General features: G+C 43.4%; 1 protein-coding gene across 2 annotated transcripts in view; it reads right to left on the reverse strand.

The window, feature by feature from the left end:
* Positions 1-22,692, reverse strand: part of LOC137088910 (corticotropin-releasing factor receptor 2) — a 141,290-nt gene that overhangs the window by 97,504 nt on the left and 21,094 nt on the right. Inside the window, exon 3 of one of the 2 annotated variants that reach the window (XM_067452286.1) lies at positions 3,495-3,580. In XM_067452286.1, the coding sequence (XP_067308387.1) occupies positions 3,495-3,580 (86 nt within the window). Of the gene's footprint in view, positions 1-3,494; positions 3,581-22,692 lie in introns of those variants that run through there. The other variant, XM_067452287.1, reaches the window with a different exon arrangement.

Genomic DNA, 22,692 nt, shown 5'->3' on the forward strand with positions numbered 1-22,692 from the left:
ACTCAACAACAACAACAAAATCCCTTTTAATGCTACTGTATATTAAAAATAACTTGGCAAAATAAAAATAAAATGTGTTAGAATGTATGATCATAAATCTAGAAGTATTATTATAAATATTGGGGTAACACTTTACAATAAGGGTGCACTAATATGCATTAATTCATGCTTAACTAATGCATAGATAATCATGAGTTAATGTATTACTAATGGTGAACTAACCCCTTTATTAATGATTACTGTATCAGCAACTAATGAAGATTCTACATGATTGATAGATTAAGTAATCATTGAATTGTTATCAGTTAAATGTGTCATAATGTATTAATTCCTTAATAACATATTATATTAATGTAAATTAATGTGTTAATTACCACAAGGGGTCAAAGCCATGCATATCAACTTCCAGTTTTCTGCTTTAATTAATCATTAGCTAATGATTTATAAAAGGTATCATTATGACTTTACTTGTTGGGGCACATGACACATGACAAATGAAATCAGATGTGGAATTAAGAGGATGTCCCTTCTGAAATACGCGGATGACATGGCTTTGGTGGCTTGCATGACAGATAAGCAACCCCTGGCTGTATACAGGCCGTTTGTTGAATCTATGGTTGGATGGTTCCTTGACAGTTCCTTAATTCTGAATATAAGGAAGACCAAAGAGATGTGCTGTGGGGAAGTTTATCCATCCAAAACTACTTCTTCTGCCCTTTCTGAACCACTTAGGTTGGGAGGTGGTCAGGTTGGGTACTGTGATTGACAGCAAACTGTCCTTTGCGCAACATGTGAATTGTATCTATAAGAAGGCTCAGCAATGCTTATTTCTTCTGAGACAGCTGAAAGGATTTAATGTTAGACAGGATATTAAGATAAAAGTGTATCAGTCACTTGTGGCTTTTAATATCGCTTCGGGGTATAGGTTATTTTCAGATGAAAACAAGAAAAAAATATCAAGAATTATTAAAGGGGTACGTCAACGCTGGGAAGATGAATCTGTATTTAAACTGGGTCATCAATGTAGTAGAAATGTGAAATTATTTTTGAATTTGGTGCCTTCTAGACTGAGAAAAGACAGAAAATGTGTTTTTGTCTCATGGGGATAAAAGACTTCAATTCCCAGAATGCTTCGCTGCCCTGTGAGGCCATTCCCAAAGCCACCCAATTGACTACTGTGACTGAGTTGGAGAAGACACTACAATTAAATACTGAATGTCTCTGTTCAATATAATGAGTGAGTCACCGCGCGAGTATCCCAGCACTGAGCACTAACTGCAGGAGTCAGATAAATGAGCTGATGAGCTCTCGTGATGAGAGCTGAGGTAATCATGACAACACTTGCGGCATACATTCATAACGCGAGTTTAGTCTGGCCTTCAGTTGCAAAGGCACTCAGTTCATGCTTTTACAAGCTTAACTTTCATAGAAATTAATTTGAGAAGTTAAAAGACTTACATTGCTCACCATAGCTCTGTTTAAATGAGTGCCTGCAGCTGGGAGCTGAGCTCTGAGTGTGATCTCCATCCCCCATGCGCGTGTTCAAAACATGCGGAAATGGCTCCCTCTGCTGGCTTTATTCTTTAGCCTCTGGACAAACATTCCTCCTATGATGCAAATATCGTCAATTTGCGTCATAGGAGGAATTTTTCCAGAAATAAAGTGCATAAATCTCTTGTCTCAGGGGGATATGAGTGGGGAAAGCACAATCATTTGAATATACTACAGGGTTTCTACTGATACAAAGCCATATGCTAATCGTTGAAGTAACCCTTTAAGCAGACATCTAAGATTACCTGGGTCCCGCAGCTTGAACCCTTAAGACCTATTTCGGATGGGATTAGATTAATATGGGGACGTGGGGGTAAAGTAATTTTACCTCAGGACGTCAATTCACACGGGACAAAACATCTCAGTAAAACTAGCAGAAGTAGGAGGAGTAACTCGCTTTACGCATCACGGTAACCTCCTTGTCGTCGTGTGTATGACGTTGCTGTTATCAAGTGAGCAAACACACAACATGAGCGCTAGTCTGAACTCCATCTTCTATATGTATGTTTTATAAAACAGTAAGGTCCAGTCTAACGCTTCTGATTGGATTATGTTGGTAATAGACACTTTTTTCCTAGAGCTAAAATTAGTGTTGTGTCTCTAATAAGTGCTTTTGATCTTCTTTTTGCTTTAAATATTATGAGGAAAATACTGGAGGTTTACCACAGAGTTGTCCCACCATTTAAAACGCAACCGAGTGCTTCAAGCGCCTCCATGCTCGCAAAACGCGCTTTTTAACTTTTAAACAGGAAATGAGGGAATTTTACTATACATTTTTACAGCGGGTCTATTCGAACGGGATTAGTGTTACCCGAGGTCATTTTTCTGGACCTTTTTACAGAAGGTAAAAGTCTTTTTACTGTTTTAAATTTTTACTGACATTGTCCGTAATGATTCCCGAGATGGCACATTCGGACCGGACTAAAATCACAGAGAACCTCTGGTAATAATTACTTTACCCCCAAGTCCCCATGTTAAACCAATCTCGTCCGACTAGAGCTTAAGACTTTTATAACATGGCAGTGAATAGGAAAGCAATTTTTATTATTACAGATTCAACTCATCCACTTTATGAAGCTTTTCAGCTACTTCCAGCAGGCTGCCGGTTTAGAACTCCTTTAGCTAGGAATTTACAGTTATTAAAACCTAAGACACTAAAGAGACATTTCTACTAACTCTGAAAAACACCAAAAGAATGAAGTCAAGGATCCTGAACAAGAGTTAAACGGGCTGGATGGAGGCATATGGACTGCAGTTGTACCTAGGGCAAAAAATTGCAATGTCTGTACTGTGAGAGAGGTAGCACAGCGGCTTGTCCTCGCAGTAACAACAAGGATATGTATGTGTTGCATAGGTAAAGGATGGTAAAAAAAACTGCCAGAGTTAAACTAGGAATCCACAATCCCCCCCATAAGTGCTCAAACTGTTCACAATAGGCTGAGAGAGGCTGGACTGAGGTCTTGTAGGGCTATCGCTGCCAACAATGGAGGCACAAACTGCTGGACAAGACAGGACTGGTAAAACATTTTTTTGACTTCGCTGATGAGTCACAGTTTTTATCTCACCAGGGGATATGGTCAGACTTGCATTTGTTGCTGAAAAAATTACCGTTATGCCGAGGCCTTTACTCTGGAGCGCGATCGATTTGGAAGTGTCTGGGGCGGTATATCACAGCATCATCGGTCTAAGATTGTTGTCATTGTAGGCAATCTCAACGATGTGCCTTACAGGGAAGACATCCCTCGGTCCCCCTCTGACAATGCCATAGTGCTCGACAATGCATGCTGTGAACTTCTCCCAGGGGAAACGTGATGATCGATCATTGCTGCTTGCATCAATTTTTTTCTCTAATGAAATGTTATAAACAATCATGGGGACATCACTAAAACCAAAACAGTAGAGTTCAGTAGAGTACAGTTCCGGATTATAATACATTTACCCACCTTTTCCTCTAAAATGGGCTCACAGTTGGAGTAGTTACTTTTCAGTGCCCATGAACCATTGTCCAAGCACTCTCTGTAAGCAATTCCTGCAGAGAATAAAAGGAATACATTCAGTGTCGTTCTTAAAGCCCAAAGAGGTTAGAAAATATCATTGTTCAGCAGTCAAAAGTTTAAATTCAAGTTAAAGTAAATTGGAAGACAAGAACTTCTTTGAAGAAAATGTATTGACTCAAGAACTTTCTGAATATACACACACATTATAACAGCTCATTACAGTTGTGCACAGTCCGACTCATTACTGTTCTAATTCAAGAGCTGTTGTCTCTGTCTTAGGTAAACCTTCCAGTTTAGAGTTTAACTATTTGATATGTTGTTTCCATTTAAGTATTTGAGCATTTAATATGTAAAGGCACAGAAGGATTTACTTCCAAGGAGTTTATTTGCATATCTCAAAATCCATGCTTAAATGTTCTTGCATTGCTCTGGTTATTTGGCTTTTTTTTTGTTTTTTTTCATGGGAAAAATGTTAATCTCTTTTCCAAGCTGCACTTGTGAACTTAATTATAGTTTTCAACATCCCGTTAATATACTGCATCTCATTATTACAGCCATTTCGATAGAGAATAAATCTACTTTCTATCCATACTCAGCGAAGAAGTTACTTCCTGTTTTCCTAAGGATTATTGTTGTTTTTGTTCAAGGTTTTGAGGGCTTTTGGGGCCCTTAACATGCTCGAAATCAAAATATGCACACACGTCTTTGGCTTGTTCAGTAGTTCCTTATTGAACCAATTTCGTAGATCTAACCATCAACCATTAATTTAAACTTGCATTGAGTTCCCTTTCAGTCGGTCACGTTCGACGTACGTCAGAACTGACCCGACGAATGGGATCTTACTTTAGAGACCAATCCTAATTCGAGCATCTAACAACGAGCCAATGAAATTTGGCATGCGATCACGCATTCCACGCTCCGCCCCGCAGCGCGGGTATAAAACAGGAAGTGGAATGATAGATCAGCACTTTCTACTTCGGAGCCGAGCAGTGCTTACTGTTTCCTACGAAGAGTGTCTGACTACGAGTCAAAGAGTGTTGAGTGAGAGAGTCTGCCAGTGCGGGTGATACGGCGCGTCAGTGAGAGACCGTTTGATCAGTGATCAAGCGATCTAAAGGAGCTTGTTGGTTCGCTGAGCGTTTCCCATACAAACTGTTGGTTCGCTGGGCGTTACACACACACAAATACACATCACTGAGAGCTCACACAGGCTTGCAGAACGAACTGTGTGGAGCCGCGGTCATCTCCCTGAGTGCTTCAGCACACTAAAAGAGCAGCTTTCCATTCACAAAAGAGCAACACGGTTTGACCCTGCGTCTTTTTCAAGATGTCATTCAAACCGTGTATTCCTGGTATGCAACTGTTTCCTGTCCTCTTTGACGGCCACGAGCGCACGTGATATTGCGATCGTGGGTGATTCATGTTCTGGTAAAAGAACATGGTCACGTCGGCGCGTTGTTCGTCTCCCCCTTCTCATAAAGGGCTCGAGTGTTCAGCGCGCCGTGTGCCGTCGAGCGGCCGGCTGACAGCAGTGGTTGTCACAACAACCGGCGCGCGTCAGTCGGCGCTCTAGATGCGCGGTCGAGACTATGAAACCTCAGATGGGGTCGAGTCCCTTCGCCTATCCCCCGATCTAGTTCATTTCTAGTGTTACTGGAAAAGGGCTACTTTGGCTGATAAGCGCTGGTGGCCTGAGGATTACAGTGGGGATTCCCCGCCGGGTAAATCCCCTCGGGCCCCCACTCCTCTATCGCATCAAAAGCATGCTGAGACTCTGTTCGTGGGTGGTACGGATTCTCTCATGAGAACACGACCACGTCAGGGCATTGTTCGCCTTGCCTTCTTCATAGAGGCTTGAGCGCTCAGTGCGCTGTGTGCCGTTCTGACGGCCACGTTCACTGTCTCGCATGCCTGCTGGTAGTTGAAGGTGGAATCGCTGATCCTAAAGAGAAAAGGGCTTAGCGTTTCATTTTTTGGCTCTGGCAGAGGACAGATGTCAATTGCTGCATCGGAGAGAGGGAAATATGGAGGGTCAAAAGGGCCAAAAATGAGACAAAAAAAAAAAAAAGTATCATTGTTTTCCCTCTCTCACTACCCTCTGCCCTGCATGCACGAGGGTAGTCCCAGCCCAGGGGTTGTGCAGGAACTGCGTGCGGTGTTGGACCTCGCCCTATGGGCGACGAAAATCACTGCACGCTCCCTGGGTCAGGCGATGTCCACACTAGTGGTCCAGGAATAGGGGGCTAACCTGGCAGATATGCGCAAGAAAAGCCTGTCTGTCGGGCTGGCCTCCTCGGCGACACCATCGAGAACTTTGCCCAGCAGTTCTTGGTGGCCCAAAAGCAGACGGAGGCGTTGCACCAGGGTGCCGACGACCAGCTGCTCGGTCGTCGGTCGCAGCGCCTCTGCCGGCTCGTCGCCGAGGGCATCCCCTCCTGCGTCCGCCTCCACCCTGCTAGAGCCGTGCAGCAGCCTCCACTGGAGGAGCAGGGTGCCGGACGCGAGGGACGCCCAACCCGTCCAGGGCCCGCTAACCGGCAGGCAAGCGCAAGGGGACGCGGCCCTGAGACGGGCCGGCTAGGGGGAACAGGAGCTGCTCGGGGGAGACGATGTTCGCATCCCTCCCCCACCCCCCCGGAGGAGGACCGGGGGGCCCTGACTGGTTTCGGTTCTGCCACTGGCTTTCCGGAGTCCAGCGGTACCCACATTTTAAGAGCAGTTTCCTCTCTCTCTGGGCCCCAAGAGGGTCAGGTTGGCAGTGTGTGACGCCCACGGGCCTTGTCACTCCTTTCCTACCCTCCCGTCGCCAGGGGGCAGTTGTGTGGGCCTCGAGGACGCCCCCGGGCCTTCTCACCCACACACTTCCTCTCTCGTGAGTACTCAGTCAACACTCCGGGCCGCCCACGGGCCTCCCGGGTCGGGGCTGAGTGCTTCACTTCCCTGCCTCCGGGCAGTGGGCAGCAGAGTGGGCTCCGAGGACGCCTCCGGGCCTTCTCACCCACTCTCTGTCCAAACCAGGAGTGCTCAGGCAACACTTCGGGCCGCCTCCGGGCCTCCCGAGTCGGGCCAGAGTACTCCGCTTCGCTGCCCCACCCCGGGCACGTCTGTGGTGCCGTTGGGCCAGCTTGCACGGTCTCTGGGGGCCTGGCTAGGTCTCCCCGGGCCGTCTCGCTGGCTCATCCGTACCATCAGACTCGGCTACGCGATTCAGTTCGCGCGCCGGCCGCCCAAGTACAGGGGCATCCTCTTCACCTCCGTGCGAAGCAGCAATGCTCATGTCTTGAGGTCAGAGATCGAGGTCCTACTGGTGAAGGACTAGATCGAGCCGGTTCCTCCAGCCGATATGAAGACGGGGTTCTACAGCCCCTACTTCATTGTGCCCAAGAAAGGGGGCGGGTGACGACCAATCCTGGACCTGCGAGTTCTGAATCGGGCCCTGCTCAAGCTCCCGTTCAGAATGTTGACGCAGAAATGCATTTTTCAATGCGTCCGTCCCCAGGATTGGTTTGCAGCGATCGACCTGAAGGATGCGTACTTCCGTGTGTCTTTCTCCCTCAACACAGACCGTTCCTACGTTTGGCGTTCGAGGGGAAAGCATATCAGTACAAGTTCCTGCCCTTCGGGCTGTCCCTGTCGCCCCGCGTCTTTACGAAGGTCGCGGAGGCAGCCATTGTTCCGCTCAGAGAACGCGGCGTTCGGATTCTCAACTACCTCGACGATTGGCTGATCCTAGCCCAGTCGAAGGACCAGTTGTGCGAACACAGGGACTTGGTGCTCAGTCACCTCAGCCAGTTGGGCCTTCGGGTCAACCGAGAGAAGAGCAAACTCTGTCCTACACAGAGGATCTCTTATCTCGGTATGGAGCTGGACTCGGTCAACCGGACTGCGCGCCTCACCGAGGAGCGAGTCCAGTCGGTGTTGAACTGCTTGAATATGTTCAAGAGCAGGACAGCGGTCCCACTGAAATTCTTTCAGAGGCTCCTGGGGCATATGGCATCTGCAGCCGCGGTCACGCCGCTCGGATTGCTTCATATGAGACCGCTTCAACGCTGGCTCAATGGCAGAGACCCGAGGTGGGCGTGGCAGAGCGGTCAGTACCGGGTCCCAGTGACTCCTTACTACCGCCAAACCTTCAGCCCGTGGTCCAATACTTCGTTTCTCCGGGCCGGGGTGCCCCTAGAACAAGTGTCCAGGCATGCTGTGCTATTCACGGATGCCTCCGCCACCGGCTGGGGGGCCACGTACAACGGGCATGCAGTTGCTGGTCTGTGGACGGGGCCGCAATTGCATTGGCATATCAATTGCCTCGAGTTACTGGCAGTACACTTGGCACTCCTCCGCCTCAAGGGGCCGCTGCGTGGCAAGCATGTACTGGTCCGTACGGACAGCACCACGGCCGTTGCGTACATCAACCGTCAGGGTGGTCTACGCTCCCGTCGTTTGCTCCAACTCGCCCACCAGCTCCTACTGTGGAGTCAGAAGCAGCTGAGGTAAACGCTTCAGGCCGTTCATGTCCCTGGTGCGCTGAACCAGACAGCCGACGAGCTCTCTTGTCAGCCGGCACCTCCGGGAGAGTGGCGAATCCACCCCCAGGCGGTCCAGCTGATATGGGACCAGTTCTGAGGGGGTACCCTCGGCACAGATGCACTGGCGCACAGCTTGCCCCGGGACCTACGCAAGTATGCGTTTCCCCCAGTGAGCCTTCTTGCACAGACTCTGTGCAAGGTCAGGGAGGGCGAGGAGCAGGTCTTGTTAGTTGCGCCGTATTGGCCCAACCGGACCTGGTTCCCAGAACTCACACTCCTCGCGACAGCCCCTCCTTGGCCGATTCCCCTGAGGAAGGACCTTCTTTCTCAGGGACGGGGCACGCTATGGCACCCGCGTCCAGACCTCTGGAATCTTCATGTCTGGTCCCTGGACGGGACGCGGAGGTTCTAGATGGACTACCACAAGCTGTCGTAGATACCATCGCTTCAGCTAGAGCCCCTCTACGAGGCGCCTCTATGCTCTGAAGTGGAACCTGTTCGTTGAGTGGTGCGCTTCCTGCCGGGAAGACCCCCAAAGGTGTTCGATCAGTGTCGTGCTTTCCTTCCTGCAAGATGGGTTGGAGAGAAGGCTGTCTCCCTCCACCCTCAAGGTATATGCTGCTGCGATAGCAGCGTACCATGATGTAGTAGAAGGTAAGTCCGTGGGGAAGCACGACCTAATCGTCAGGTTCCTCAGAGGTGCGAGGAGACTAAATCCTCCTCGTCCATCCTCGATACCCTCTTGGGACTTAGCTCTAGTGCTCAGAGCACTTCAGAGCCCTCCCTTCGAGCCTTTGGCGTCTTGTGAGCTTAAGATCTTGTCAATGAAGACAGTGCTCCTGACGGCATTGGCCTCGATCAAGAGGGTAGGGGACCTGCATGCACTTTCGGTCAACGAATCGTGCCTAGAGTTCGGGCCAGGTAACTCTCACGTTGTCCTGAGACCCCGGCCCGGATATGTGCCCAAGGTTCCTACCACTCCCTTCCGGGATCAGGTGGTGAACCTGCAAGCGCTGCCTTCGGAGGAGGCAGACCCAGCCCTGGCTTTGCTGTGTCCGGTCCGCGCCCTTCGCGCTTACGTTGACCGGACCCAAAGCCTTCGGACCTCAGAGCAACTCTTCGTCTGTTACGGAGGCCAGCAGAAGGGAAAGGCTGTCTCCAAGCAGAGGTTAGCCCACTGGATAGTGGATGCTATCGTCTTGGCCTACCAGTCCCAAGACGTGCCTTGCCCGTTCGGTGTAAGAGCACACTCCACTCGGAGCGTTGCTTCTTCCTGGGCGCTGGCTCAAGGCGCCTCGCTGACAGACATATGTAGAGCTGCGGGCTGGGCGACACCTAACACGTTTGCTAGATTCTATAGCTTACGTGTAGAGCCGGTATCTTCCTGCATCCTCGCCCCCAGTGGCCAGGAGCGTTAAGTGCCCGTTCTAAGTGTCGGCTTGCGAAACGCCACTCCCGCCCTCTGGGCCGGATACGTGCGTCTATTGTCTCCAGTTGTGTTCCCCGGGAAACCGGCTAACCCTGTCGAGCTCCTCCGTCACCCCTCCAGTGTCAGACGTTGCGGACCGTCTGACGCCAGGCCTGCACCCGTATGCTTGTGAAACGTGGCTGTAGGCTGGGTTCCATATGTAGCGGTTCCCTCACGGCAACCCCATATGTGTATTCTTCCACGGTACCAGCTACCCTTCGGGCTAGCCCCGTGTCTTTCCCTCGACAGAGCCCGCTCTGTCGTCTCTGGGCGTGTTCTTTCCCCCCTTCAATCAGGCTGGAACCACCCCAGAGACTGCCATATGTTGCACTACCCTGCCAGGTTAGTCCTTATGTGTATTCTGCCACCTCTCCTTCCCTGAAGGACGTGGCCCCGCAGCGTACCCTCTCTCTGAGGCAGGCACGCTTCCCCAGCGTTATCCAATAGTCATTCTGAGTGGGTCTTGCAGAAACAGCAGTGACTGTACTCCCTGCTTGGAGCCCTGACTTCCGTACCATACTAGACGGTGCAGTGCGCTCAAGCAGGACGCTGGAAGGGCCAGCATCCTGGCGTTTTCCATAGGGATCCCATTCGTCGGTTCAGTTCTGACGTACGTCGAACGTGACCGACTGAAAGGGAACGTCTCGGTTACGTATGTAACCCTCGTTCCCTGAAGGAGGGAACGGAGACGTACGTCCCGTCGCCAGATGCTGTGCTTCCGCTGGGAGTCCGGTCACCTTTCGGCTCCTCAGCAGGAAAAGCGCTGATCTATCATTCCACTTCCTGTTTTATACCCGCGCTGCGGGGCGGAGCGTGGAATGCGTGATCGCATGCCAAATTTCATTGGCTCGTTGTTAGATGCTCGAAGTAGGATTGGTCTCTAAAGTAAGATCCCATTCGTCGGTTCAGTTCTGACGTACGTCTCCGTTCCCTCCTTCAGGGAACGAGGGTTACATACGTAACCGAGACGTTTTCAACAAGGATTAGATTGCATCTTGAGGTAATACTTAAAATCTGTCCTATAGCAAAAGTCTCCCGTCTCCGGCGCGACGACTCCGATCCTTACAAATCATTTTTATTGGCTAACAAATCATTTTTATTCGTTTTCAAAGACATCACTCGAGATGCAACCAGACCTGTGAAACATAGTTTGGGAACCTGGGAAACCCCTTGCAGCTTTTAACGCCATAAAACCTTCAAATATTCATATACTCTTGTGTATATTGAGTGATACCCAGAAATTTTGAATATTGCGATCTAAAATGATTTCTGACCTGTAAGGTTGCCAGAATAATAATCATACAGTGTTTGATAGGCCAGAGGAGAACTGACACCCCGACTGAGTCTGGTTTGTCCCAAGGTTTATTTTTTTCCATCATGCCCTGATGGAGTTTTGGTTCCTTGGCACTGTCGCCTTTGGCTTGGCTTGCTCAGTTGGAGACAATAAAATTACAATCTTATTTAACAAAATATACAAATAAAATTAATTAATTAGGTCTTATTTAATTCTATATACTATAATACTGATCTGGCAGCATTGTCGCTCTATGAGAAATTAAAATAAGCTGATAACATCTCTGTTTTCTCCAGAACGACTGTACAGCCATATACAATTTTGTTGCAATATTGTACTGTTTAACACTGTGAAGCTGCTTTGAAACAATCATCATTGTAAAAGCGCTATATAAATAAAGCTGATTGGTTGATTGGTTGGTTGGTTGAAAAGTGAGGCTAGACCAGAAGGCTTGTTTCTTCATGACAGTAGATTAGGTAGACCCGATTTCTTCCAGTTCCTCCACCTTTTTTTTTAAACTCTGCTGGTTGACCAACCACCAAAGGGCTTTCTGACCAATTAGACATTGTCTTTAGCTTGGGTTGTAACTACTGTATGTCGGTATGTGCCTTCATCAGATCCATTTGTCTTGGACAAACTGCCTGAAGTTGACAACGTTGTAGACTGAATAACACATAATATGCATGCGCATGATGTCACCATTTTCACAAAACCTTTTTTTTTTTTTTTTGTATTTTACACTGAGACAACAAAGGTATCGCTTTCAAAAACTTGCCCTTTAAAACTCATTTTTAAAATGTTTGCATTGTTAAGCCTCCAAACGGTAATTGTTATGTAAAAGAATGGGGAAAAAGTGGAAGATCCAACTGTTTGTATTATCTTTATAGAACCCCTGCTTCATAACCTATAAGAAGAGTTGATCCCGAAAGCTGCAGAAAGCTTGCACTCATTCTCTGCTTGGCTGAAGATCAATGAGAATATATGTGTTGGCATATGTTTGACAGGAGACTTCTACTGCTAACCTAAAAGCTGCACTTCACATATGTTGTAATCACATGGAATCAGGCAACTGGGACTTCTAGAGAATACTGGTTAAACAGTAGGTCTATTAGACACACACTACCAATTATGATCTATTCTAAATCTGACTGTATAAGGTGTATTGTAATGACCACTGCACTGAAGCAAATGGAATTACAAAATGCTCTGACAGAAATCATTTTCACTCAATAAAGGCTTCCGATGGTTGTAATCGTGGATGAAATATGGGGCACAATAACTTGACAGGCTATGTGTTTCATCACATAAACAATAAATGATCTCTGTGTCATTACAAGCCACCACATAGACACAGGAAAGCCCAAACAAGCACACGCAAACAAATGAATTGCTGCAACTGTGTGTATTAAAATTTAAGGGATTAGTTTGTTATTATCCAATTATGTTCTTCAGTTATTTGGCTGCAATAGACATAGACAAGCATATTTATAGCCTAATGGTGGCCAGTACTAGCCTAGAAATCTAGACGCACCCTAGCGGCAGCAAATCTAATCTGCCCTCGAGTGTCGTCTAGCAACTCTCAATACCCTTCTGAGCTGTATTCCCCTAACTCTTGCCGGGCCAATCACATCGTGTATAGAGTCGGTGGGCAGGGCCATAATGACGATGGCCGAGTTGCGTTTGCGTGCTTCTAGTAAACACAGAAACTGGCAAACCGCGGTCTTTCGAATCAGCTCTGACCGCGACTCTGGAAGACTTGGAGTTAAGCTTTTCTCTGAGAAAAGAACAAAGAACGGCACTGAAATCATTCTTAAAAAGGGAAGATGTGTTCGGAGTTTAGCCGACCGGATACGGCGAATGTTTAATCTGTCAACGAGCTCTGCTTCACCTTCGTTGCTCTGGTTGGTGTAGCGCTATCCTATCTCGTGCAGAGGGAGTTTGAAAGACAACCGTTTATCCCACCCCTCAGATTGAGCCCTGTCAATGGTGAGTTTCCAGACCAAACATCTTGATGTGGGTCTGGCTTGTCAGGCTAGGCCAGCACCATTACCCACATACAATATTTAACACATTTTTCCAAAAGTATCAAGCCTGGAAGAAACATTTGATTACAGCGTTCAGAATACATATTCTACTCAGTTTTGTTATAAAAGGTATAATGTACAAGCCATTGAAAATTAAATACAACCGCTGAAACGCATTAACAATGATATATTCATATACTTATACATAATTCCAACCACTGTTTCCCCATCTGAGTTTTTCAAGCTGACAGTACTACAAAAATGTAACATATTTTATTAATTTTGCGGTACAACTGATAACAATAATAAAGAGTGTGTGTGTGTGTGTGTGTGCGTGTGTGTGTGTGTGTGCGTGTGTGTGTGTGTGTGTGTGTACATTTGTACGTACAGTGCATCCGTAAAGTATTCACAGCCCTTAATTTTTTCCACATTTTATATTACAGCCTTCTAAAATTCTAAAATGGATCAAATTCATTCTTTTCCCCTTAATTCTACAAACAAACACCATAATGACAATGTGGAAGAAGTTTGTTTAAAATCTTTGCACATTTATTTAAAAAAAAAAATGGAAAAAAACATTCACAATTTTCTAGGCTTGGTTGTGTTTATGGGGCGCAGTATTACATGTCTTAATCCTTTTTTTTTTTAAACATCAGTGTTTTTCTTATATTTTATCTTTATTTCACACCGCTGTCTCCACTGTCCTTTGAACGGTTCGTTTGCTTCCTGCTTCTATGAAGCCCATCCCTCCGAAACACACAATGGTCTTAGATTGGTTAGATGGTCAAATGTAGTTTCATGTATTTTTATTGGCTGTGCCAAGCACAGGTTGTCCGGAAACGGCACGCTCCTAACCATTACGGGCAGAAGTCACATCTGTGCTGACTAGCAAGGGATTATGATGTCACCAACCCTGGAAGAAGCTTGTTGTAGTCTAAAAATGTCATTTTTGTAGGCAATAAACTGCCATCACTTTACAAGAAAATATCTCCGTTGGCATTGAACTTTCAGCGCTGTAACTTTGGAGATACTGTTAATGCTCAAACAGCAACATTACACACTAAATAAAGTTTAAAAAGTGAAATTGCATGCAACCACCCCTAAGCATCTTTGGCACCAATTACAGCCACAAGTCTGTTTGAGTATGATGCTACAAGCTTGGCATACCTAATTTGTGGGTTTTCTCACATTCTTCTCCGCAGGACCTCAGGAAGTTTCTTCATGTTGGATGAGTAGCGTCAGTGCACAGTCATTTTCAGATCTCTCCAGAGATGTTCAATCGGGTTCAAGTCTGGGCTGTTACTGGGCCACTCAAGGACATTCACAGACTTGTCCCGCAGCCACTCTTTTGTTTTTCTTTGCTGTGTGCTGAGGGTTTTTGTCCTGTTGGAAGAGGAACCTTCACCCAAGTCTGACGTCCAGAGCTCTCTGGAGCAGGTTTTCATCAAGGGTGTCTTTGTACATTGCTGCATTCATCTTTTCCTCAACCCTGACAGGCCAAAGACCTTCATCAGATCAGAAAATTTTGTCTGAGAGTCCTTCAGGTGCCTTTTGGTAGGGTGACCATATTTTGATTACCGAAAACCAGGACACTCAGCCCGGCAATGAGATACTCAAATTAGGGCTGGGCGATATGACGAAATATATCGTCTGGACGATAGAAAATGTCTATCGTTTTATATAAGGCTCTATCGCTTACGCTACGATAAGGCATTTACGGCAGAATTTTACGTCAAGATGCACCTCACGCCACGGCATGCCCATGCACGCTGCAATACATAAACAAACATGTAGGAAGAAGGTAGTAGACGCGGTTCAGACCAGGGTAATTCTCAGAGTAATTATGCCAGAGTGGTGGCATAAGCGCTCAAAACAAACTTCAGACACAGACGCTGCAACGGGCTTTTACGAGTGGCACACCATATAGCCATATATTGAAATATTTTAATGGCAGGTGTAGGGATGGCGAAAACATTTTCTTGACTGACCACCGAGCCTCATTAGCCGGTTGAAACCGGTTAACCGATTAGTTTAAAATATGCTTCGCTATTTGAAATAACAGCCGCGCTCTCTCTCTCTCTCTCTCTCTCACACACACACACACACACACACACACAACTGTCCTAGCGCTGCCGCCTCCCATCCACTCACGTCACTTTTTTAAAATCCCCCACAGCGCGAAACATGAGTCCCGCAAACGCGCCACCGAGGAGCTTGTTTGTAATCTGAGGACAAATGGCTCCTTAGTTTCGAAATGGTTTGGGTACAAGGTGACCGCGTTGAAAATAAAGATGTAATATATTTCAAAATGTAAGCCCATCTTATGCGAAATGCACGCTTCATACTGTCGTCTGCCCTGACTCTAACCTCGAGTGTTTTAGCCTGTTTACTTTTTGCAAACCTTGTGAGCGCGCACCAAATGTTTTTATTGGTTTATTAAGTACAAACAGGCGAGTTATGAAATATTGAGTGTAAGGGATATGTTCACTTCACACAAAAAGATTTTGGAATGAGATGGCTAATTGTAGCATTTAGTCCACTGTATAATAGCCTAATTTAGAGATCACTTTTTTTTTAACTCACAAAAAGGTTCTAAATAAAATAAAAATGTAGTCCATACTACCTTTATTTGTTTTGTATATAATTTCAAACTGCATTTCCACATTGCAATTTTGTATCACTATTCATAAACTGAATTAACAGAAAAATTGCCATATCGTTATGTATATCGTTATCGGGATATCAAATGAGCTATATCGGGATATGAAATTTTGGCCATATCGCCCAGCCCTAACTCAAATGTACTCAAAGTTTACTCAAAGATATCTTATTAATTTCAATACATTTAAAGTATGTCCCCTCTGTAGGCATTTTGGTTATAGTAGATAGTATTTTGTAATGTTTTGTAGTATTATGTCTTGGGAAAACAGGATGTTTGAACACCCTACACAGCAAATTACTGAGGGCTTAAAAACTTGGTGTTGGGTATCTAGGGATGAAATCTGGTGTTAATTTACAAATATTATATGCTTTATCACTTGTTTAGTGATGCAGCACAGTGTTTCCTTTGGGTGATAAAGCACAGTGTTTCCTTTGGGTGTTCACAATCAACATCTGCGTATGTGCAGAGCATTTTAAATCTCCCAGCTTATCCTTCGGTCTCTCTATCTGTATGGATTTGCCTGCACATACAATGGTTACAAGGACAAGGTATAGTATTGCAACCCGATCACATGTAAATGCGTATAGTACGAGTTTGCAATGTCATGGAATGTATACGCCAAAACTCATTTTGGAGTGCATATGATACGCTGTTTTTCACGTGCATATGATACGCACTTTATGGCGTATATGTTTTTATTTATTTGTTTTTATTTGATTGGAACAGTGCATGTTAATGAACACAACATGGAATACATGCATGTAAACATGCCGGATTGTAGCCGAAGGCTAATTTCCATCCGTAGTCCCACGAGCTAAGGTCACATAGCTCACAAAAACAACCGTTATCAAATGTCCTATAAACTATTTACATAAGAATCAAAAATTAATTAGTCATCAGAAATACATCCATATGCACATGACGAAATACAAAAGTTAAAATACGACACAACATACTCACTAATGTGTGCAACTTTGGTTTGCCCATAACCATTTTTTTAATTGGACTTTGAACAAACTGTATGTAGGGCATTCTCTCAATGTTAGAGGAAGACTATTCCACATGTTCCCACCTCGGACAGACAGAACTGTCTGTCCAAAGGTGGTATACCTGTGGGGTATTATCAAGTCTCCTCTAGTGGAGGCTCGCGTGGTCCTTTGTGAAGAATCTTTAGTTTTAATAAAATCCTTCAGAGGTGAAGGAGCGAGGGAATGTAAAACCTTGTAAATCTGACAGGCCATTTTCAAATTAATCATATTATGAAAACCCAATAGTCTATGTTTTTTCAAAACATGACATTAGTGATGTGATACTGATTTTTTATCAAATATTTTTAATGCCTTTTTGTAGAGACTTTCTATGGTTTGGAGTGTTGCTGGGCATGCAAGAGACCAGGTAGTCAAGCAATAGTCAAAATGAGAAATAATCATTGCAAAAAAATATATTTTAGCCGCACACACGGTTAAATTATTTCGAATATATCTAAAATTTTGAAGATTGAATTTAACAACTTGTGCTACTTTTTTTACATGACTTTTGAAGCAAAATGTTCGATCAAGGACTACCCCAAGATATTTAAATTCTGACACCAGTTCAAGTTCCATTCCATTCAGAAAGACACTTGATCTGGTTATTTCCACATGACGTTTAGAAAAATACATACACACAGTTTTTCTGGTGTTCAGCATGAGGCATGAGTCCTTGAGCCAGTTCTGCACATGAGATAAAGCAGCTGTGAGATCAACAGATGCTTGTTGAATAGTTTTTGCTTGAGTGTAAATTACTACATCATCTGCGTACATCTGCGAGAAGACGTTTGGACATGAATTTGGTAGGTTATTAATAAAAAGAGAGAACAGAACCGGCCCAAGGATAGACCCCTGAGGGACACCTACTCCCGAATCTAAACAAGGAGATTTGACACCATCTACTACCACATACTGTTTCCTGTCGGACAGATAAGATTTAAACCATAAAAGTGCTTGATCAGAGATGTTAAACTGAGTCAACCTAGATATTAAAATCTGGTGGTTTACAGAATCAAAGGCTTTCTTTAAATCTGAGAAGACAGCCCCGACATAAGGACTCTTGTCAAGTAAACCTCTTATGTTTTCTGTTAACACACATAGGGCACTATCCGTGGAGTGATGGGTCCGAAAACCGAATTGTAGTCTATGCAATGAAGGTTGGACCTTTTCCAAGTGGGCCGTCAACAGCCTGACTACCCACTTCTCTGCGATCTTTGATATAACGGGTAGTATACTAATTGGTCTATAGTTTGACATGTCTGTTTTAGCACCTGATTTAAATATCGGTGTCACTGCAGCAACTTTCCAATCTGCAGGGACTATAGAATGGTTAAAAGACATATTAAGAAGAAGGGTAATTGGATGTACCAAATGGTCTTTGTACTCTGTCAATAAATGTATATTAAGACCAAATGCATCGACGGCTTTTGAATTTTTCATGCCAATAATAATTTGTGTGACTTCATGGTCCGCAATTTCAGTGATGTTAAATACAGACTGTTGTAGATCAGTAACATTGTCAGAGCACAGAGATGGACCAAAATGCTGCGTAATCTCTTTCACAGAATTAATAAAAAAACTGTTTTGATTGGTGGCTATGGAAAGTGGATCTTTAATAATCGAATCATTAATGTGAAGCTCCATTTCCTTATTATTTTTATTTGTTTGACAGCCAAGCAATTTATTTAAATTTTGCCAAACCAATTTTCCATTACCGTTCGCATTCTCTATTACTTTAATGAAAAAATTTGCTTTGGACCGTCTCAGGCTCTGTGTTACAATGTTTCGCATGTGGGTAAACTTCTGACGGTCTATTGTCAGACCTGATTTCAAAAATTGTTTTAACAGCAGGTCTCTAGCTGACATCAGATTTTTACATTCTTTATTCAGCCATGGCAAGTGGCACCTTTTTTTTACATTTATATCTCCCTCTGCTCGAATGGGTAGAAATTACATCTTTCAGAGAATTAATAAATTTACTACTAGAACATTCAGGATTATCACCAGACAGGATTGTATCCCAGTCCAGAGATGACAAAGCTGTTGCCACATTTTGTCGTTGGCTGTTAGGTATAAACTCATAAGGAGACCTGCTATTTGTGGAATTAGAGAGATCATTCTTTACTCGCGACTTAGACAATTTCCTGGAAAAAAGTATAATACTATGGTCTGAAAGACCAGTCAGAAAATTATAAGATCTAATTATCCTTTCAGATCTATTACTAAAAATTAGATCTATTTTAGTTTTAGAATGTGTTGTAATCCTCGTTGGTTTTTGAACAAGTTGGAAAAAATTTAATTTGTCCATTGTATGCTTTAGTATTTTTCTATCTTTCTTGCAGTCCCAGTTCACATTAAAGTCTCCAATAACAATGATTTCATTGGACTTATTGTGTGTTGTATGATGTTTAAGTAGTACCTGTAGTTGTTCATAAAAGTCCACTTTGGATGATGGAGGACGGATATGACATGCTCTTGGGTAGGTTTAGGGTAGTGGGGTGGGGGGTTCGTATGTATAATACGCCATAAAGTGCGTATCATATGCACGCGAAAAAAAGCGTGGCATAGACACGCCAAAATGAGTTTTGGCGTATACATTCCACGACATTGCACACTTGTACTATTTATACGCATTTTCGTGAGATCCGGCTGCGCCGATGTGGTTGACTTAACTCTGTTAGCGTTTTTTTTTTCCACTTCAGTTTAAATTTAGCGCGCTTTTGATCCTGAATAAACCCCACTAACACACTAAATTATTTAATGGAGGACGTGATTTACGTAAGTGACTTAATTTTGTTTGTGCCAATTTTGTTAAATAATGTAGCAGCATTAACATTATGCGTCATTTTTTAAATGATTTGATTTGGATAGTTATTTCTCATTTGGCGTAACGTTAAGTAGGGGTTCCAACCTTTAAAAGAGCGTTTATATCTTTCGCCCCGTAACTACGAGTTAATTCTGGTGTTTTGAAATGTCATTCAAATTAGAAAGCAGATGTTAATCGAATGAATTAATTGCTCTTAATTAGTTTTAACTTGTGTGGAGGCCGGGGCTCGATCATTGGCTGCGCGAGCAGGCCACTTTGATAACATACGTCGACCATTCAGCCAAAATGTCGAAAAACATCATAGGAAACACTTTTCTCCGTGAAGCGCTGCTTCAGTCAATAGATAGAAAAGATCGAGTAACAGGGTTTGTTTCTCCCACTGAGGCCTTTTTCGTCTTATTTTGTACGAGTTGAGCAGACATGCATTAGTTACTTGCCATGAGAGAATTTTTCTGTACAGCTTAGTTCTAGCCTTTTCTAGTTGTAGTAGGCTATTGTAAATCTGTAGTAGAGCTTATGTGTTGAATATAACGTTTTCTTGCTATGTGTTGGTATTAAAAAGAATCTGAAGTAAAACAGAAAGTTACCTGATTAATTTGAGTCTTTTAATTTGCTTTCTGCTTTGGAGGATTTTGGTTTCATGGAATATTGTTTATTATTGCAGAAGGAAACCACTTAAGGCCACAATAGATGTATGCCCTTGGCATTATTACTCTTCAAACCAAAGATCCTGAAAGGAAGACAGGCTTTGTAAGTATCTCTGCTTGTTGTTGAATATGTTTGAAACTTTAAATCTTATATTTTCTTTTATGCGTTTGTTTTACCCAAATTTGTCTCTTTAACATGAACAATACTGTGTTTGGATCATTTTGAGGAGCACTAGCAACGGCAAGATCATGTGATCGATTCCCAGGGAAAGCAAGAACTGACAAAATGTAAAAATGTGTACATTGAATGCAGTGTAAGTCGCTTTGGATAAAATTGTCTGCCAAATTTAAATGTATTAATTTATAAAGGAAAGTATTTTTTATCAGGATGAACAACAAGCCAGACAGTGTTTTAACATTAAGATTGATTTAAGTTATGCAATGTTGAATTTTTGTATTTTCAATTCAAAAATTACTTGAGGAATGTTTATTTGTTTAATGCACTGATGTCTTATGGTGCAGAGTCATATTTCTACATAATTACAAAATATGAACTTGTTTGAAACGCAGTAGAGATTTATCATGATAAGATGTTATTGCATTGGAGTATAACAAGACTGTTTTATTCAATTGTATGTGTGACAACAATGTGTGGCTTACTGTAGCGATTCCCAGGGAAAGCAAGAACTGACAAAAATCTTTTTTTTTTCTTTTTTTTTTAATGGTATTGAATGCAGTGTAAGTCGCTTTGGATAAAAGTGTCTGCCAAATACATAAATGTAATGTAATTGATATATTACAATTTCAATAAATATTAAAATAAATTAGTTGTCACTTGATTTTTTGAAGACATTATATATATATATATATATATATATATATATATATATATATATATATATATATATATATATGGTAATACATTTCTTAAAGGTGGGGTAAGTGCTATATGGTAACCGTTGTTGGTATTTCAAATCACCAAAACAAACACGCCCCTACCCCCAAAAGGGTCTCGCCCCTATTTTGATAGCGCCGCCCCACACATATGTAAACCTAGAGGCATCAACGGCTATGGCAGAATCCCTGTGTATCTAATCCAGGTCGAATATTCAATGAAAAAGTCATCCCTTCTATCACAAAAACACAAACCGTTCTTGTGGACAACTCGATAGTACACGAGCAAGACAGTCCAACTAACGAACATATTACAATTATGACAAGATTAGAGTTACAGCAATCACAAAAACACACACAAATCGTTCTCATGAACAACTCGATAGAACACAAGCACACAGTCCAGCTAATGACATATTACAATTATGACAAGATTAGAGTCATAGCGATCACAAACTGTTCTCATGAACAACTCTATAGCACGAGCCAACAGTCCAACTAACGACATATTACAATTATGACCGGATAAGGGTTATATAGAACATGAAAAGAGTAAACAAACATATATTGGGAGTGTAGTATCTTACTTGTCGGACACATTTAGTGAGCTGATGCTTGAAGCACACAGGGAGGAGATTTAGATGCTCCATACAGTGTGGAAATGAACGGGTCTTTATCATCGCTGAAGCGAGACACAATACGATCCCAAATGGACAAACAAGCGAACATGACACACGAGCATAGTCAAACAGCATATATTAGGCTAGTTCTCGGCTAATGTCAGTCATGTGTGTTGAATAATGACGTGCACGGAGCGAGAGCGAGTGCTCTTCTCACCATAGACACGCCCCTTACCTGCTGATTGGCTACAAGTTTGTTATTCCACTCGGCCCGTGTCCTTTTTCTAAAACGGTTTTGAAATAAGACTTACCCCACCTTTAACACCTTGAGTGACTAAAAAGAAACTAACACAGTGTTTGCATAACAAACACTTTCGTCAGTGTTGTTTTAACACTAGCAAAGATGTTCTGCGTCACCTCCCTGACTAGGGCCCTTCTCTCCCGATCATCTCTCGCTCAGTTTGTGCTCATTATGACCTTTAATGCTTCAGATTTTTTTCTGTATCTTTCCCTAGATCTGTGCCTCTATACAATCCTGTCTCGGAGGTCTACAGACAATTTCTTGAAGTTCATGGCTTGGTTTGTGCTCTGGCATGCACTGTTAACTGTGTGACTTTGTATAGGTGTGTGCCTTTCCAAATCATGTCCAATCAACCGAATTAAGGTGGACTCCAATCAAGTTGTAGAAACACCTCAACGATGATCAGTGAAAACAAGATGCACCCAAGCTTAATTTTGAGTGTCAAGGCTAAGAATAATTATGTATTAATACATGTGGTGTTGCAGAGATTTCAAACAAGCATATTTCACATTCTCATTATGAGGTATTGTTTGTAGAATTGAGGGGGAAAAAATAAGAATTTTATGTTTTTTGAAATGAAGCTCTAACATTACAAAATGTGGAAAAAGTAAAGCGCTTTTTATACTTTCCTGATGCACTGTATGTACCACATTGGTGGTGGTTTGAGGAGATTCCGCCCTTCAATGTAAAGTGCTTTGAGTGCCTTGAAAAAATATTATTATTATTATTATTATTATTATTATTACCATGTTTCATGTTGTCACAGGGTGTTTTGGTGTAGGTTCATGTTTCATATTTTTATGTTCACTGTCATGTTTTGTCATGCACTTCCTGGTTTTGTCATGTGTTCCCT

This window comes from Pseudorasbora parva, chromosome 9 (assembly GCF_024679245.1).
Source record: "Pseudorasbora parva isolate DD20220531a chromosome 9, ASM2467924v1, whole genome shotgun sequence".
Lineage (NCBI taxonomy): Eukaryota > Metazoa > Chordata > Actinopteri > Cypriniformes > Gobionidae > Pseudorasbora > Pseudorasbora parva.